We start from the raw sequence: 19,592 nt of genomic DNA, 5'->3' as shown, positions 1-19,592 counted from the left end.
TCCACAAACTGATGGTAATAGCTCACCAAACCTAAAAAACTCCAGATCTCTATGGCTGATGTGGGTCTAGGCCAGTCTTTTACTACTACAATCTTCTTAGAATCTACCTGAATACCCACTGCTGATACAACATGACCCAAGAATACAACTGAACTCAACCAAAACTCATATTTTGAAAACTTAGCATATAACTAACTGTCTCTTAGAGTCTGAAGAACGACTTGAAGATGTTGCTCGTGCTCCTATCAGCTACGAGTAAATCAAAATATCATCAATAAAGACAATCATAAAGGAATCCAGATAAGGCTTGAACACCCGATTCATTAGCTCCATAAAAGTTGCTGGGGCATTTGTCAACTCAAATGACATCACTAAGAACTCATAATGCCCGTACCGAGTGCGAAAAGCTGTCTTAGGGCCATCGGATGCCCTAATCCTCAACTGATGGTAGCCAGATCTCAAATCAATCTTCGAAAACACTTTGGCACCCTGAAACTGATCAAATAAATCATCAATCCTTGGCAATGGTTACTTGTTCTTTATGGTGACTTTGTTCAACTGCCGATAATCTATGCACATCCTCAACGATCCATCCTTCTTCTTAACAAACAACACCGGTGTACCCCAGGGCAAGACACTAGGTCTGATGAAGCCCTTATCAAGCAAGTCTTACAGATGCTCCTTCAATTCATTCAGCTCTGATGGGGCCATACGATATGGCGGAATAGAAATGGGCTAAGTGCCCAGAGCCAAATCAATGCAAAAGTCAATATCCCTATCGGGTGGCATCCCCGGCAGGTTTGAAGGAAATACGTCTGAAAACTCACGAACGTGCAAAGAATCTATAGAAGGAACCTCAGTACTAAAATTACAAATATACGCCAAATAGGCCAAACATCCCTTATCAACCATACACCGAGCCTTCATATATGAGATAACCCTGCTGGTAGAATGACCAGGAGTCCCTCTCCACTCCAAACGAGGTAACCCCGGCAATGCTAAGGTCACGGTCTTGGCATGATAGTCCAATATAGCATGATAAGGGGATAACCAATCCATCCCCAAAATGAAGTCGAAGTCTACCATGTCGAGAAGTAGGAGATCTACATGGGTCTCAATACCCCCAGTAACAACCACGCAAGCACGATAAATAAGATCTACCACAATAAAATCACCCACCGGTGTAGACACATATACAAGAGCACTCAAAGAATCACGAGGTACAACCAGATAAGGGGCAAAATAAGATGACACGTAGGAATATGTAGACTCCGGATCAAATAGAACTGAAGCATCTCTACTGCAAACTGAAACTGTACCTGTGATAACTGCATCGGATGCCTCAGCCTTAGGTCTGGCTGGAATAGCATAACATCGAGGCTGGGCCCCACCACTCTGAACTACATCCCAAGGACAGCCTCTTGCTGTATAGCCTCCACCTCGAGCTGCCTGACCCCCACCTCTAACGGCCTGACCTCTACTTTTAATCGCCTGACCTCTACCTTTAACACCTCGACCCCTACCTCTAGCTGGCTGAGCGGGCGGTGGAACACTCGGTGCCTGAAACATGGCATAGGAACCCTAACGCTGAGAGCTGTTCAGTGCTCGAGGGAAAAATTTATTAATATGCCTCGTATCGCCACAAGTATAACAAGCCATCGGCTGCTGGGACTGCTGACCCTGACGGCCTGAGTAACCATTCTGAAAACTTTGGAGCAGAGGTGCACTGATAGGAGCTAGTGATGCACTGTAAGGTAGCTTATCCGAATATTGCATATGAGAACCACGGCCACTGGAGCACCATGAGAAACCTGAAGTGCTGAATGAAACTGCTTGGGAAGATGGCCCTTACCAAAAGAATCCCTACCTCCAAACGAGGCATCACTGAACCTGCTAGAATGATGAGGCCTCTTGTCAGACCCCTGACCGCTCCCCTGAGCTAGAACCATCTTAACTCTCCTAGCCACATTGGTCGCATCCTGAAACGAAATCTCGCTCCTTGTCACCTTGGCCATCTGCAGTCGAATGGGCTGAGCGAGTCCCTCAATGAACTTTCTCACCCTCTCTCTCTCTCGGTGGGAAGTATAATAAGAGCATGATGGGTCAAGGCAACCAATCTGGTCTCGTACTGAGTAACAGTCATAGATACCTGCTGGAGACGCTCAAACTGCCTCCGATAGTTCTCCCTCTGAGTGATAGATACAAGCTTCTACAGAAATATTTGAGAGAACTGATCCCAAGTCAAAGCCGGTGACCTAGTTGGTCTAGCCAAACAATAATCTCTCCACCAAGTCTTGGCGGAACCTGGCAGATGGAAAGCAGCAAAGTCAACCTCATTGGTCTCCACTATCCCCATGTTCTATAAAACCTCATGACAGCTGTCTAACTAGTCCTGGGGATCCATCACCGGTCTGAGCTTCCACACTCGGCGAAACTACGCCAATTGGCTGAGCTACTAGAATCTGAAACTCAGGAGCCATTTGCTCCGAAGTGCGAGTAGCGGGAGTCTGTGCTCCTCCCCTAGCCTGAGAGACAGCTGGTGCTACAGGAAGTAAGCCTGCCTGGGAGACACTCTCCATAAGGCCTATTAGACGGACCAGAGTATCCTGGAGTACCGGTGTAGCGATGAACCTCTCTAGGACCTAAGCTAGCCCTGCTGGAACAGTCTGGGCTAGAGCCTCCTCCTCAACTCTTCCTGAGGCTCCGCCGCTGGTGCTGTTACTCTGGGCTGAGCCCTGCCCCTACCTCAGCCTCTAGCAGAGCCTTGGCCTCGGCCTCTGCCCCTCGTAGGAGCAGCCATTGGGGGCTTGGGCTGCTGATCAGTGGATGAAGAAGCACGTGTTCTCGCCATCTACAAAAGAACAGAGTAGAAGTTCAATTAGCATTGGAAAGTCAAATCGCATGACAGAGAAGAATAGATGTGAAGTTATTCCTAAACTCTGTAGCCTCTTGGGGATAAGCACAGATGTCTTTGTACCGGTCCCTAAGACTTTACCTAGCTTGTTCATGAATTGTGAGACCTAAGCAACCTAGAGCTCTAATACCAACTTGTCACGACCCGGATTTCCCGCCCTCGGGAGTCGTGATGGCGCCTACTCGTGAAAGCTAGGCAAGCCAACTATTAAGGTTTAAGCCCATTAGCAATCAACCAAAATAGATATAAACAACAACTAAAGTTAAACAGATGAAAAGTGCGGAAGAGTTATAACATATTCAAATAATCCAATACATGTCTACCCATGGATTTGGTGTCACAAATTCACGAACATCTATGAATTTCTACAAACACTAGTCAAGAAAGTAAAGTACAATTGTCCTCGGAATGAAAAGAGGCAGCGGAAAGCTAAAATAGGGAAGGGGGACTTCAGGTTCTGCGGGCGCCAGCAGATCTACCTTGGTCTCCCTGGACTAAAGGCAGCTACCTCAGCTACTCATTGGGTCTAGTACCGAAATCTGCACAAAAGAGTACAGAGTGTAGCATCAGTACAACTGACCCCATGTACTAATAAATGTTGAGCAAAACCTCGGCGAAGTAGTGACGAGGCTAGGACACGACAACCATATAAACATGTGCAGTTAAATCATATACAAAGAGAATCATAATAACAGGAATCAACAGAATAAGGTGGGAAGTGGACATGCTGCGGGGAATATCAGATTCTAACAATAAACCAATAAAGAAGCATAATAAACATCATATCTATATCAACAAGAATAATGACATGGTAACACGTGCACGACATCACCCTTCGTACTTTTACTCTCGTCCTCACCATATGAAACAACAGAAACGGCACGGCATCACCCTTCGTGCATTACCTCTCATAATCATGGCACGGTATTACCCTTTGTGCATTAACACTCATAATATCGCAAGGCATCACCCTTCGTGCATTACACTCATTCACAATATCATGCATGGCATCACCCTTCGTGTTTTACACTCTTCCTCACCCAAATAATAGAAACAATACATCCCAGCAAGGGAATCAACAATAACATCCCGGCAAGGGAATCAATAATATCAACAATAACATCCCAGCAAGGGAATCAGTTATAACCAATTTCATTGTCAACAGTTAACTTCACAAAATATCTCAACTTGAGTCAATACTCAACAATGGTCACTTACAAAGAAATTATCATAAGCCTTGTCCAACATCGATAATTATCAATTTAAACATGGACAGTGCATAATAGAGTCATAACAATCATAGGATATAAGACTCACGGGCATGCTTGACACCAACATATAGGTACTCGTCACCACACCTATACGTCGTACTCAATACTAACACATAGCAAATAAGACCACAACTCATATTCCTTCAAGCTAAGGTTAGGCCAAACACTTACCTTAATTCCACCGACAAGATTAAGCCTTAATTACCGTTTTACCTCTCGGTTCCACTTACAATCCACTTGTATCTAGTTATAATTTACTTAATAACATTAATAAATGCTAAATAAACCAATTCTAATGTATGAAAATAGGTTTCCCATTGTTTTTCCCAAAAAGTCAAAAATCAACCCCCAGTCCGCTTGGTCAAAACCCGAAGTTCGAACCTAAACCCGATTACCCATTCACTTATGAACTCAAATATGCAATTAGTTTTGAAATCCGACCTTAAATTAAGGTCCAAGTTTCCAATATTTGAAAATCCTAATTTCTACCCAAAAATACCCAATTTTCCCATCAAAATCTAAGATTTTGAAGTGAAATTATGTAAAAAGATAGATTAGATTGAAGAAGATGAGTTAGAAACCACTTACTTATGATTCGGAGAAGTTTGAGCCTTTGAAAAACCTTCTAAGGATGTTTAGGGTTTGAGAAAGTTGTAAAATGATGAAAAATCCCGTCTGAAATCTCACTTAACAGGTACAGTTATCGCAATTGTGATCAGGGGTTCGCAATTGTGAACCTTTTGAAATCCTGCTATCTTCGAATTTGTGAAGGATACGTCGCAATTGCAATGTGACGGCCTTCGCATTTTCCAGCCCTGAGCTCGCATTTGCGATGAGGGCCTGCCCAGGCTTGGTTCGCAATTGCGACATTTTGATCGCATTTCCCAGGCCTGACCACTTCGGAATTGCGAAGCCTGATCTCGCAATTGCAAGATCAGAGGCCTGCGCAAAAATACCAGATGCACAGCTGCATTTTCCTACGTCCAAATCACCCCGTGGCCTATCCAAAACTCACCCGAGCCCTCGGGGATCCAAACCAAACTTGCACACAAGCCTAATAATATCATACGGACTTGCTTGTGCGATCAAATCATCAAAATAATATCAACAATTACGAATTTAACCTCAAATTTATGAAATTCTTTAAGAACATTGAAATTTTCATTTTCTCAACTAAAGGTCCGATTTATACCAAATTAACTCCGATTCTTATCAAATTTCACAGATTCGACTTAATTATTATTTTAAACCTGTACGGGGGTCCAAAACCAAAATTAGGGGCCCGATACCCTCAAGAACATGCATCATTTCATTTGAAAAAATCTTTATATTTTCCAGCAAATAATTTTCTTTAAAAATTCTTTTCTCGAGCTAGGGACTTCAGAATTCGATTTTGGGCATACGCCCGAGTCCTATATTTTACTACGGACCCTACAGGATCGTCAGATCACGGGTCTGGGTCCATTTACCAAGAATGTTGACCAAGGTCAACTTTAATCAATTTTGAAGGCTAAATTCATTATTTTTCTTAAATTTCACATAAAAGCTTTCCGGAAACGCGCCCGGACTGTGCAAGCAAATCGAGGTAAAATAAAATTAGGTTTTTAAGACCTCGGAACACAGTTTTGACTTCTAAAATAAGAGATGGCAGGGTCATCACACTTTGTTTCTTGTTGTGCCAGGATATAAGAGATTTTCCAAGTAATTGGCACGTTCCACTTGTGCTTTTCCTGTCAATTTTATCTCCTACAAAATCTACATCTGAAAAACTTTTGAGATCAAAAGTATCTAAACTTTCGCACCATAATCAATAGTCAACTGTCCCTATCATATATCTGATGATACGTTTAACATTAGTCAAGTGAGATTCTTTAGGAGTTGACTGATATCTTGCACATTTGCAAACGCTAAACATAATGTCTGGTCAACTAGCAATAAGATAGAGCAGAGAGCCAATCATACCTTGATACATTGTTTCATCAAACACTCTTACCGTCTTTATCTTTATCCAAGGTAGTTGACGGACTCATAGGTATTCCTACGGCCTTGCGTTGGACATGCCAAATTTTTTGATGAGTTTTTTTATATATTTTGTTTGACTATGCCTTGTCATATTGGATGCCTTGTCACAATTAGGAAGGATTTATCTCTGTTCACAATTATTAGAACATAATGATCAAAGCTTAACAATAAGATTAGTCACGGAAAGAACTCCCTGATGACTAGACAAAGCTAGCTACCCGACTTGGAGAATTGAATCTCTATCCTCAGAAGATTTATTGCTAGTCTAGATGATGAGGATGTTCTGTTTTGATTTTCGACTGCTAGGAGCTCTATGTCCAAGCTTTCTTTTATCTTTCTTTTTTGAGAGTTTTACTTGGTAATTACATTTTTTTAATTACGGAAAAAATACCATCATAAAACCTCAATAACCTTTTATGTCACTTTGGAATATCACATTGAAACTAGATTTGTAGGGGTACTCAAAGAAGAGAACCCCTCCAAAAATTAGCGTATGCCACTAAGTTCAGCCTGCACACGGTATTCTTTAGTAAAAGGCGAAAGAATAGTTCGCTTTGTGCTCACTGCGTGGCTGCGTGAGTTTGTCACACTACTTGTGCTAACATTTTATATGTAACAAAAAGTTTGGGTTTATTCTTTTTATTTCGATGTGGGAGACTCTGCACTCTTTTCTTTTGCCAAGTCCTATTGAACTTTGTTAGCATCAAAGTATAGGTCTGCTTATTCTTTTTCTTCTTCAATCTCCTCTAACATTTCCTTCACTTAATGATGTGGTTGAAAGTCTGCATCTCAAATAGAAGCGGCTTTCTTATTCTGTCTCCTTCATCATTTGATTCATTTGCATAGTATTTAAGCTTTGATTTGTTTTGGTTTCTTGTTGATTTAGAAGAAATAGATGCTCATAACCTGATTATGATGAAATGTTGCATAGGATACCTATAAATCAGAGGGTGTGTCGTGTTATATTACTGGATTCATCTGAATCTAGTAGTTAAATTCACTAAAATTGCAACTGAATCCATAACTTTAAAATAAAATAGGTTCAATACTAAGAACTTTAAACGTTGAACTTATAAAGTTTTTATTTATGAATTCGAACAAATAGATGATCATCAACTGAAATGTCGCAGAACTATGTAGAACTACGAATCTCAAATACCATTGAGTAGAAAAACTTTAGGTGAAGAATTGGGTAGGGGCCGCGCGAACGCAGGCCCCCGCTAGCACAAATTATGACGTAGGCTCGACCACTTGGGTCGACCAGGCAAGTACCCCTCCAAAGTGCAATGGAGGTCACCAACCTAGGTCATGAGTCTTATTGATCGCCCATTGACCCCGTCCACGTAAGTATGTTTAACGTAGCTCCTTGCCATGGTTCTATACCCCTCCAACTACCTGTTTTTTTATTTTGCCAGCCGATGAGGGATATCTAGTGCTTAATCTATCCTTCTTATATTCTTTCCGAAACATTTTTTTTGGGTCAATCTTCAAAACAATTTATTGTTACTGAATGTTGTTTATTTCAAGTATAATTAAGATGCTTGTCCATATAATAATTTTATGTACAAACATATAACCCCTTGCTTTCCTTTTTCCCTTCAATTTAATATCACACGAAGATATGAAAAAGGGCAGAATGAAATTAGTTGGAGATTAATGTGGTTTTGTTTATAGGTAGAAGTTAACTTTAAGAGAAAACTTTTTGTAAGATTGTATTATAGTACTTAACATTGCATACAAAAGCCTAATTTAACTCTTGTTGCTTCTGAATGCTTTCCTTCTATTAAACAAATACAGTGATAACTTATCATTTTCATTCAAAAAAGATTAACATAGAAAAACAAACAAAGTCTTCCAATTAATGCAACTTACAACCCTATGTATCATCAAAGATTAAAACTGGAGTTGTAGGGGGCACTCAATTTGAGAACCCCACCAAAAATTGGCGTATGCCACTGAATGCAGCGCGCGCACGGTATTCTTTAGTAAAAGGCGAAAGAATAGTTCGCTTTGTGCTCACTGCGTGGCTGCGTGAGTTTTGTAGTCTACTTAAGTAAACTTTTATATCTAACAAGAAGTTTGGCTTAATCTTTCTTTTACGATGTGGGAGTCAGACAGTCTCTTCTTCTTCATTCGAATAGTTCTTTTGTTCATTTCAGGTTCTTGATGACTAGGAAGAAAGCTGAATGTATGCTAATATCTTGATTATCCCATGCAGGTTTTGCTTTGAAGTATATAATGGAGGATCCAATTGACTGAATCAGAAAACAAAGCAGCTGCCTCCTGCCACTTAATACGAATCAGTATTTCCACTCACGCGCGAAAATAGGTATAGGCTACTCAAATTATGAACTATTACAAAAATAGATATTTGAAATCGACTAAACCGACCAAACCGTACTGTACCAAACAGATTTTTATGTTTCTATTAATAAAATCGTATGCTTTTATATAAATTTACAACTGGACCGATAATTCGGGTAGATTTTTATTTTATGAAAATAAATCGAAAAAATACCAAACCATACCGAATAAATTTACATGTGGAAAATATATATGTTACGTTTAAAAATAATAATTAAATTTTCCCTTGGGCTTAGGAATTATGAAAAATGTTACAAGCCAACAAGTAATTAAAATCAGAACACTAATTCCCAAATCTAATATGCTACTCCTACTGCAATTAAATTATTTCTAACATATTCACTAGCAAGACACAAAGTATTCTAGCAGTTATGAGTAGCAAACTACTATGTATTGAATATGTTTCCTTTCGTATAATTTAGATTTATCTTTTTGAATATTATAGACTTTATTCATGAGTCACACCTTAGCTAAAAAAAATTTACTCGTGTGATTTATCTTTTCTTTGTCTTTACTTAGTTTCTTTTACACTGTTATAGAGTAGTTGATGGATCTATACTTTGGTCATCTTTTATATTTTCTTAATTCATCACCATTTAAACAGTAAAATTATCTAGAGAGTTTTGCTAAGTCCTATAAAAATATGTATGTTATGACATTTTACTTTTACTAGTGATTTTTACATGATATTTAAAAAAATACGAAATATTAACTGAGTTGTACCGATACCGAAGAGAAACCGACATGATTGGACGGTTTCAAAAAGTCTAATTTTGGTTATACATAATAGAACAACCGAAAAATTAGTATAGTACAAATTTTATAAAATAACCGACCGAAAAATTAGTATAGTACAAATTTCAAGGTATAAATACATACATATACAAGATTTTTACTGAAGCTTACGGGTCCAGTGACCCCTCGTATATATTGTTACAAGTAGGTTCGCCTCTGATTGTAATTGAAAGAATCTTTCCATGTAATACCCTTTTAACCTGTATGTAACTTCATCAATATAGCCAAACAGAAGTTATAAGTGTCACACCTCCCTTTTACATACCGTCGAAAGAGATATAAGGGAGTTTTTTCAATATAAGTGACATTATTCGAAATGGGATTATTTATTTATCAGAGCCGCCACTTGCAATATTTTAATTGGTGTCCCAAATCACCGATTTATTTTAAATCCCAAATGCTGTCACACCCCTTTTTTTACCCCTCCAAAAGAGATATGCGTGTTATAGATTGTGGGTTAAAGAGCTTTTCCAATTAAAGTGACAAATTTGAAATAGGGATTATTTTATTTACAGAATCGCCACTTGGAACTGATTTTTGCCGGTGTTCCAAGTCACCTTTTATTTGAATCGGGGAAGGTTTGACTCTATTATTATTGGTCTGCGAAAACAAAGTCCGGATAAGGAATTCTGCTGACCGGGGAGAAGGTGTAAGGCATTCCCCGAGTCCCGTGGTTCTAGCACAGTCGCTTTATTGACTACATTGGCTTGAATTAATTCTTTAATTGCTCATCTTAGAACCTATGTACATTTTTACCTTTTACTGCTTTTTACTTGCTTGATTATTCGTGATTATGGAATTATCTTGAAACGAGTCACGCGTACATGTACTCATTTTGTTTGGTATGTCAAAGTCATGTCACGCGTACGTGTACACAACTAATAACACTTAATTATTTAAGGTTACTTGGCCAAATTTGCACGGACGCATACCTTAATTTTAATTTTTGGGAATCGTAATTATGTTATGCGAACGTGTACACAATCGCGATAATTGATTAAAGGTGTGCCTAAAGCATGCTATGATATTCAAAAGTTAGTTATTCTTTAAACTAGTTTGAGATTCATTGTGTGGTTATTAATTATAAATATAGAATTATTGCGAAGATGTATGACTTCAGCTACCATGAAATTATTTATAAAAAATGATACTTGAAGTCGAAGCTAATGTTACAATCCGACCTTCAAGAATTTGATAAACAATCTATAAATTAAATTAAATAAAACAATTCCCTACATTAAACTTATCGACTATTCCTACCAACTTAAGATATCAAACCAACGAAAAAGGCAAGGAAAGACAAATATAATTACTATATTACAAGGACATGCTTACCGTAATTGATAAAGAAACAAAAGTTGAGGCATTGAACTTATAGAAATAGGCAGAGGTGGGCAGCAAATAAATTAGAATTAACTGGGCTTTGCAATACTAGCTCAATCGCATGGGGTAAAGGTTCATTTTCCTCACATTCACATACAGGCTTTCCCCAAATGAGAGAGTAATCTGCCACCATATATCATGCCTCAAGCACAGGCGTCCAAACTCAACATAACTGAGTATGAGATTACAACAATTGACTACTCATTAAGTTTGCATAAATGATCAAAGTGAACAATTAATCACATAAATGAGTTCATTTACATATCATATTATTGTTAAGTTGTTGCACACTAATTACCAACGGATTAAAATGAACCAAATAGCACCATAAAACATGTATGACCACATAGCAAAGGATGAACTCCAATTGACCAAATAAAGCAATATTGTTCACAACTCAAGAGTAAACAGGGAACCAACAATATGCAAATCTCATGAAAGAACTCGCTAAACAAATGGAAAAAGAAGTAATAAAGAAATAACAAAACATGTAAAAAAACAATTCCAACCAAAACAACAAATTAAGAATTCAAACATTTACATCAAATCTGAAACAAGATCGAACCTTTACAGTTGTAAGTGTTATCGAATCGTCAAGCAAACGAGAACCTCGAACAGGAAACCAAATGCCTTGTCGGAACCTCAAGGAACCTCGACTAAACCGCCTTGAACTCAGCTTGTTTGTAGTGATTGACAGAGTAGAAAGGAGCTGCTGGTTTTGGATGAAAGACTACAGCTATCGTGATGGTTTTCAGACTATTTTCTGAGGGGAAGAAGTGGCGATTTCACTGCTGTTATGGGGGTCATTTTTGGCATGATTATGCAGTTGCTTGGAGCTGTTTTTGGCAGAAACTTCAGCTGCTGTTTTGGCTCTATTTCGGGAGGGTTTGGTGGCTGAATTGTCGTGTTTTTGGTCACTTCTTTAGAGCTGTTTTTATGGGAGTTTCAGCTGATTGTCTATGGCTTTTTGGAGCTCTTTTGGACTGTTTTTGTGCAGATTTTTTCGGGTTGTTTTTCAGTGAGTTGCTGGAGTTTCATTTGGCTGATTTTTACAGCTGATTGCAGGAGAAAGAGTTGCTAGTTTTAATCTAGAAAATGGTGATGTTTCCTCGCCGCTTGTGTGCATTTTTTATAGAGTTTTTTTTTGGGGGGATGTGAATTGGAGAGCAAGAGTCAAAAAAATGTGTGTTGTGCGTTATCTTTTTGTGCCAATTCAAAGAATCACAATAATATGGTGCCTCTAGTAAAAAAACGTGATGGGGAGCGAGTAAATTCAAAAGTTGTTAAAGTCCAAATGGTCCCACTAAATTGAAAAATATATCCCATAATTTGTTATGGAAAAGATTCTCTTCTATAAAATGGTAGAAATGAATTGAAGAGATTATTTTATTTTTTTGGAAATTTTAAAGAACAAGAGACAAAATAGGGTAGTAGACCACGTGAGAGAGTGTAGGATTTGGAATTATGTAATCAATAAATAAAATAAAATACTACTACTATTACTAAATTAAAAATGATAAAATAGATATAGTAACTGTTCAATATTTATTTGGTTGAAATTTCTAACGTAGAAATCGACTAAACTAAATGGAAACAATATTTTTTTTCAAACTTTTCGTTCTTTTGCGAGAATAAAGCTGCTACTTAGAAAAATATAACTCTTTTTGTAATTTTTGATTTTCTTAGGTAAAACCTGTAAAGGTGAAATAAAGATTAAATATATAAATTAGACTTTAAAATATTTATACTAAAAAAAGTATAAAAATTCAAATATCGTCAAAAATTAGGTGCTCACAATAAGAATAGCTAGATAGATATACTGTGCTCATTACTGCCTAAAGGGAATATAATTAAGTAATATAATAATAATTGAGCAAGAAAACAAATCAGAAAATTAATATTAACACTTAATTGGCTTGTACATGCACAGCTGAACTGCTAGGACTGCCACTCATTCCAGCATACACAGAAGCTTCAGCAGATACTTCAGGAGATAAAATGCGCTATGGAGTGAACTATGCTTCTGCTGCTGCTGGGATTCTTGATATTACTGGCAGAAACTTTGTAAGTTCTTAATTATTGCATTTGCTAATTAATATACTCATATTTATTTCGATACGATGACAATATTGCAGTTGTTATTGATCAAGAAGAAAATCCAACAAGGAACTTAAATTAATAATTATTTGAGTTTTGTTAATTTTGGATATTATATTCCATGTTGGGAGAATTCCATTCAATCGGTAAATCAAGAACTTTGAGAACACACTTGATCAAATCACAGATAATCTTGGTGCACCAGATGTAGCACAAGCATTAGCCAAATGCATGTTCTTTGTTGGAATGGGAAGCAATGACTACCTCAACAATTATCTAATGCCTAATTATGATACTAAGAATCGTTATAATCCTCAGCAATATGCCAATCTCTTGGTTCAACAATATAGCCAACAGCTTACTGTAAGATATATATATTTCTTCCTTTATTTATTTTTTATCCTTTAACGGGAGCTTTGGAGGCAACAGTAAAGTTGTCTCCACGTGACCTATATAGGTCACGGGCAGTGGCGGAGCCAGAATTTTCGTTAAGGGGTGTCAAAATATATAAAAGTAAACATACAAGGAAATTAAGCAGAGTCAATACAATGTATATATACATATAATTTATTTTTTTACCTAACTACACAGTGTATTTTTCCCACGAAGGGGTGTCATTTGACACCTCTTCCTATAAGGTGGCTCCGCCACTGGTCACGGGTACGAGCCATAGAAGCAGTCATTAGTACTTGTATTAGGGTTTTGAGGGGAGTTTTGAAACAACGGTAAAGTTGTCTCAGTATGACCGATAGGTCATGGGTTCAAGTCATGGAAAAAGCTCTACCGTTTACATCACCCCTTGGGGTCTGGCTTTTTCGCGGACCCTGCATAAATGTAGGATGCTTCGTGCACTGTGCTGTCTGTCCTTTTTTTTATTATTCTTTTTTTTCTTCATAGATACCTCGGAGCAATGGTAAAATTGTCTTTGTGTGACCAATAGATCATGGTTTTCGAGCAACGGAAGCAGACATTTATGCTTGCATTAGGATAGGTTGTCTGCATCAATCCTTTTTTTTAATGCTTTTTTTCTTTATGAATACCTTCTTTTACTATCTAATTAATGTTATTATATTATTTATTTATTTTAAATTGCAGAGATTGTATAATTTGGGAGCAAGAAAATTTGTGATTGGTGGAGTAGGACTAATGGGTTGTATTCCAAGTATTCTTGCACAGGGTAATGGTAATGTGTGCTCAGAGGAAGTGAATCAGCTTGTTTTGCCATTCAGTAACAATGTTAAGTCAATGCTTAGCAACTTAAATACCAATCTTCCTGGTTCAAAATTCATCTACGCTGACATTAAGAATATGTTCCAAGATCTCCTTACCAATTACAGACGATATGGTAAGTAAATATTTACAACTTTCCTTATCTAATTATTTCTTCTTATGATATTGAACTCATGAGAAGCCCTTTGGATAGTTCATTTCCGTTATCTCTGATGTTACTATTTGGTACTACTTATTCTTTTCTCCCTCCTTTTCTTTCTTTTTCTTCTTCTTCTTCCTCTCCTTCTCACCTTTTCTGAGCCAAGCGACTATTGGAAACAACTTCTCTAAGTTCACTCGGTAGGGCTAAGGTCTGCATATACACTACTCTCCCTAGACCCCACCTGTAGGAATATAATGGGTCTGTTGTTATTGTTGTTGTTGTTGTTGAGAAGCCTTTTGGAGTAACATGAATATTTAGAATTTATATAGCCGACTCAGACTTGTTTGTAATTGCAGGATTTAGTATGATAAACAGAGGGTGCTGCGGAATAGGGAGAAACAGAGGGCAAATAACATGTTTACCATTGCAAACACCATGTCCAAACAGAGATCAATACATATTTTGGGATGCATTTCACCCAACTGAAGCAGTGAATATCTTATTTGGAAGGAGAGCTTTTAATGGTGGTCCTGAGCTTGTTTATCCTATCAACATTCAGCAGCTTGCTGCTCTTTAATTTAAGCTTAATTCCATATATTTTGTCTCTCTGTCTGTGTGTGTATTTTGCTATATTTAGTTGAGAAAATATTCTGACTGTGTAGAGCTGGAAATTGCAGCAAAACCTGAGGCAGTTTCTCTTGTACTAAACTACTAATGGGATGTGTTAGGATTGGAAAATATGTTTTTTTGTCTCTGCACATTTAAATGCTCAGTCTTTGCTGCCTATTACCAACAACACCCCCCAGGGCCTCAAATCATAAACTTCAAATCTTTGCTCCGTCTCTAAACACATACAACCAGGGGCGTACGCAAAAATTTTTATAAGCGGTGTCGACATTTAAAGACATGATCAACTGAACGAATTATTGTAATGATATCGTATTAAAAATTCAAAAACACAAATTATAATATATGAATAAAACAAAATTCATGTACATTACAATTCTACTTGACAAGTTTTCAATATTTTAAATGTATTATAATAGTCTTGTTAGAATTAATACTAAATACTTTTTTATATAATGCATCAAACATCACTCAAAAACACGCCATTCATTTGATTCTGCAAATAGCATGCCCAATTCTCAAAATCGCAACTTGCACCTAATAGCTAAAATAATTACCTTTAAAATAATTTATTGTGGCTCAAATATTATAAGCATATCATGAGTTAGTGGTTTTGTTTTCCTTTTATCTTTTTAGCCGTGATTAAAAATTCTAAAATTACTAAGAACTATCACAACTGGGGAATCGAACTCCAGATCTTTCTAAGAAAGGAACATCGCCCGACCAACTGAGCTAGGACATATTCTGTTAGGCAGTGTCACTTTATTTTATTTGTAAGCACTTATCTTTGCATATCAGTTAGTACTCATATATTGTCACGACTCGGATTTTCCACCCTCGAGAGTCGTGATCACGCCGACTATTAGGAGATAGGCAAGACGATTATTTATTACCTCTTTTAGCAAACATCGACATTATTAAAAACAACGAAACATTTAATAGAAAAGCGGAAGTCTTGAATATAAATAAACTGAAAGCAATGCGGAAGTCCAATACAACTCTACCCAAGAACTGGAGTCACAAACTCACGAACGTCTAGGAAATGCTAAATACAATGTCTGAATAAAAGCATAGTTCGGTTTGCCCCGGTACAAAGGATAACAAACTAAAATTAAGATAGAAGAAACTCCGGGCCTGCGGACGTCAGCAAGGCTACCTCGATGTCTCTGGACTAAAGTCAACTCCCAAATCCACTACTGCTATCCAAAAGCTGCTCCGGCATCGTGATCTATGCAAAAAGATGCACAAAGTGTAATATCAGTACAACCGACCTCATGTGCTGGTAAGTGCCTGGCTTAACCCTGGCAAAGTAATGACGAGGCTAGGACCGGACTACCGATCAACCTGTGCAGTTCTATATATATATGCAATAGAGTAGAAACACAGAAATTAACCAGTCAAGGGGGGGAGCATGCTGTAGGGGCTATAACAGTTCAGATATAAAATCAATAAATAAGGAATGAAACTGTACAACTACAATATCAACGAGAATAAGAAATCGATAGAAGCACGGCACCACCCTTTGTGCTTTTACTCTCGTTCTCACCAAATCAATCATATAAAGTACACGGCATCACCCTTCGTGATTTACCTCACAAAATGATGGCACGGAATGATCCTTCGTGCATAAACACTCATATCATGGCACGGAATGATCCTTCGTGCATTAGTATTCATATCATGGCACGGAATGTTCCTTCGTGCATTAGTATTCATATCACAATCGTGCACGACATCACCCTTCGTGCTTTATCACTCTTCCTCACCCAAACAACAATCACAAACAATGGGGCGAGGGAATAAACAAACAGAGATAGGGATCCCGGCAAGGGAAACAATAACAACACTTTTAATATCCCGGCAAGGGAGAAAAGTCAACCAAACAGCAAAACATCCCAGCAAAGGAATAATCAATAACTCATTAGCTTTCTTTCATTTCTTACTTCATATCTCACCTTATCCCCTGAGCCAATGCTCCAAAGAATTCATAATCTCGTATACCTTTTCAATTCGTATCACAACCGAGCCAATACTCCACGAAATCAAATGATCATAATGTCTTTCACATGTTCTTTACAATATATAGAAATCCTCAATTAAACATGGAATTCACAACAAAATCATGATAATCACATTTTAAGAACTCACGGTCTTGCTAGGCACCAATGTATAGATACTCGTCACCATGCCTATACACCGTATTCGACAATTAGCAAGTAGCAAACAAGACTCAACTCCTATTCCCTCAAGCTAAGGTTAGACCGAACACTTACCTCGATGCTTCAAACTCAACTCAAGCCTCTAGTATAGCTTTGCCCCTCGAATCCACCACAAAATCGCTCGAATCTAGTCATAAATTACTTGAATGTATCAACAAATGCTAATCGAATCAATTTGAATGCATAAAAATGAATTTTCCAAAGTTTTACTCAAAAAATCCCAAAATTCCCCCGGGACCACGTGGTCAAAACCCGAGGTTCGAACCAAAACCCGATTACCCATTCCCCCACAATTCCATATCTATGATTTATTTTGAAATCGGACCTCAAATTGAGGTCCAAATCTCCAATTTTAAGAAAACCTAAGTTCTACCCAAAATCCCCATTTTCACCCATGAAAATCCTTGATTTTAAGATGAAAACATGTTTAATGATGTAAATGATTGAAGAAATTAAGTAAAAATCGACTTACCAATGATTTGGAAGAAGTTTGGTCCTTGAAAAATCACCTATGGGGTTTGGGTCTTGAAAAATTGTGAAAAATAAAGTTTAAAATCGTCTAAGTATGAAAAATACAGGCCTCAGATGTGGGAAATGCGAACATGGGTTCGCAATTGCGAACCATGCAGGTCTAGGAAATGCGAAGATGAGTTTGCATTTGCGAACTCTGAAGAACTCTGGGAAGTTCGCATTTGCGGAAATAATGTCGCATTTGCGACGACCCAGTAGCGCATTTGCGGACAATTGTTCGCATTTGCGAATGCTGAGCTCATAGGCAGGCATTGCATTTGCGATGAATTCTTCGCATTTGCGAAGATTGCTGCCCAGGTGAAGTCTCGCTTTTGCGATGAAAATCTCGCAATTGCGAGTTCCCATTTGCGAATGCTGGCTTCGCAAATGCGAAGCTTGCAGAACTGAAAAACACCAGATTTTACAAAGGTTCAAAATACAACTCGACACCTATCCAAATCTCACCCGAGCCCTCGGGGCTCCAAACCAAACATACACACAACCTCAAAAATATCCTACGGACTTACTCGTGCGATCAAATCGCCAAAACAACATCGTATACATAGAATCAAGCCTCAAAACTCAAGATCTCTTTCAATTTTTCATAAAAACACTAAATTTCCATTTTTAAGTTCGAAATACGTCAAATGACGTCCGTTTTCAACCAAATTCTACAGAAAGCGCTTAATCATATATAAGACTTGTACCGGGCACCGGAACCAAAATACGGGCCCGATACCATCGTCTTCTAATCACTTTTCATTTTCCTTAATTAATTCCAGAAAATAATTTTACACAAAAATTTATTTCTCGGGCTTGGGACATCGAAATTCGATTCCGGGCATACGCCCAGGTCCCATATTTTCCTACGGACTCCGGGACCGTCGAATCATGGGTCCGGGTTCGTTTACCCAAATGTTGACCGAAGTCTAAATTAATCATATTACTATCAAAATTTATCATTTTTCTCACAGAATTCATATTTGAGCCTTTCGGCTACGCGTCCGGACTGCGCACGCAAATCGAGACAACCCTAAATGAGATTTTCGAGGCCTCAGAGACACGGAATGCATAAGGAAACAAGTGATGACCCTTTGGGCCGTCACATATATTTAGTAAAATTTTCCGACCAAGCGGTGTCGGATGACACCGCTTAAGTCAAGGTGCGTCCGCCCCTGCATACAACCAGTCAACCACACCCCACCAGTTCCCACTGGCCACTGCTCACCCGAAGAAAATTTAAAATAACTCTACTATCTTAGAATATCCCAAAAAGAAAAAGTAAAAAAATAAATAAAATCATTATGTAGTTCAAGACACGATTAATTAAGATGATGATAATTGACAAGACCACTAATATTTACCCCATTAGTCACAAGGACAACTTTCTCTGATTAATTGACGATGTTCGAGAACGTAACACAGGTTTGTACATTCTTTACTACTATTATACTAGTGAGAAGCATAGAGAAAATGAAGTTGTTCATGTCAATAAGTATTTTGGTGTACCTTAAACTTAGTTACCCGAGCTAGGTGGGCAAAGTAACCTGATACATATTAACCGAGGAGTGCACAAACTGATTCAGACATCACCATTATAAACGAGTGTTTGAAAGAATAACAAAGACTACAAACAAAAACAATGTACAATTTTATTGTTAGCAGCACTAGCATTATGTTTTGCAGCAGAGAGCTCTAACAGCAATAGCAAACTCCAATTACTTCCGTCTATCAAAGATCACTCAACAACATACCTTCGGAGGTTTCCTATGATAATATCTATTTGACTCGACATCTTTTGCTTCACGAAAAGGATAATGTAGAGATTATAAGGTAGAGGTGTCAATATGGGCTGGGCCGGGCTAGCCCAGCCTAGCCCATGTGGGCTTTAGCAATTGACGGGCTGGGCTGGGCTAGCCCACCATTTTGACGGGCCTTATGATGGTCAGCCTACCCCAGCCCTATGTGGTCCGCGGGCCCCCACGGGCCAACCCATTATTTTTAAAACTATAATTTTA

The 19,592-nt window shown here is 38.1% G+C and overlaps 1 protein-coding gene and 3 non-coding genes across 4 annotated transcripts; 1 reads left to right on the top strand and 3 right to left on the bottom strand.

The window, feature by feature from the left end:
* Positions 1 to 6,663: 6,663 nt before the first annotated feature.
* On the bottom strand, positions 6,664 to 6,780 carry LOC142182453 (U5 spliceosomal RNA). The gene has a single exon (XR_012711274.1). It is a non-coding gene; the product is annotated as a U5 spliceosomal RNA (small nuclear RNA).
* A 619-nt stretch (positions 6,781 to 7,399) lies between these two features.
* Positions 7,400 to 7,558, bottom strand: LOC142182413 (U1 spliceosomal RNA). Its single transcript, XR_012711248.1, has one exon. It is a non-coding gene; the product is annotated as a U1 spliceosomal RNA (small nuclear RNA).
* Positions 7,559 to 8,120: 562 nt separating this feature from the next.
* Positions 8,121 to 8,236, bottom strand: LOC142182454 (U5 spliceosomal RNA). The gene has a single exon (XR_012711275.1). It is a non-coding gene; the product is annotated as a U5 spliceosomal RNA (small nuclear RNA).
* A 4,511-nt stretch (positions 8,237 to 12,747) lies between these two features.
* Positions 12,748 to 14,795, top strand: LOC107768450 (GDSL esterase/lipase At1g71691-like). Its single transcript, XM_075255089.1, has 4 exons — positions 12,748 to 12,813; positions 12,997 to 13,209; positions 13,942 to 14,191; positions 14,575 to 14,795. Exons 1-4 carry the CDS (start codon positions 12,748 to 12,750, stop codon positions 14,793 to 14,795), a joined length of 750 nt encoding a protein of 249 aa, XP_075111190.1.
* The last annotated feature ends 4,797 nt before the right edge of the window (positions 14,796 to 19,592 follow it).

This window comes from Nicotiana tabacum, chromosome 6, assembly GCF_000715075.1.
Source record: "Nicotiana tabacum cultivar K326 chromosome 6, ASM71507v2, whole genome shotgun sequence".
NCBI lineage: Eukaryota > Viridiplantae > Streptophyta > Magnoliopsida > Solanales > Solanaceae > Nicotiana > Nicotiana tabacum.
Note: the sequence above shows the minus strand (reverse complement) of the source record. Positions and strands in the feature narration are given on the sequence as shown.

Coding starts and splice junctions, on each gene's coding strand:
- LOC107768450 (XM_075255089.1), top strand. CDS start 12,748: ATGCGCTATGGAGTGAACTATGCTTCTGCTGCTGCTGGGATTCTTGAT. Junction 12,814..12,996: donor ATATTACTGGCAGAAACTTT/GTAAGTTCTTAA, acceptor TTCAATCGGTAA/ATCAAGAACTTTGAGAACAC. Junction 13,210..13,941: donor AATATAGCCAACAGCTTACT/GTAAGATATATA, acceptor TTTAAATTGCAG/AGATTGTATAATTTGGGAGC.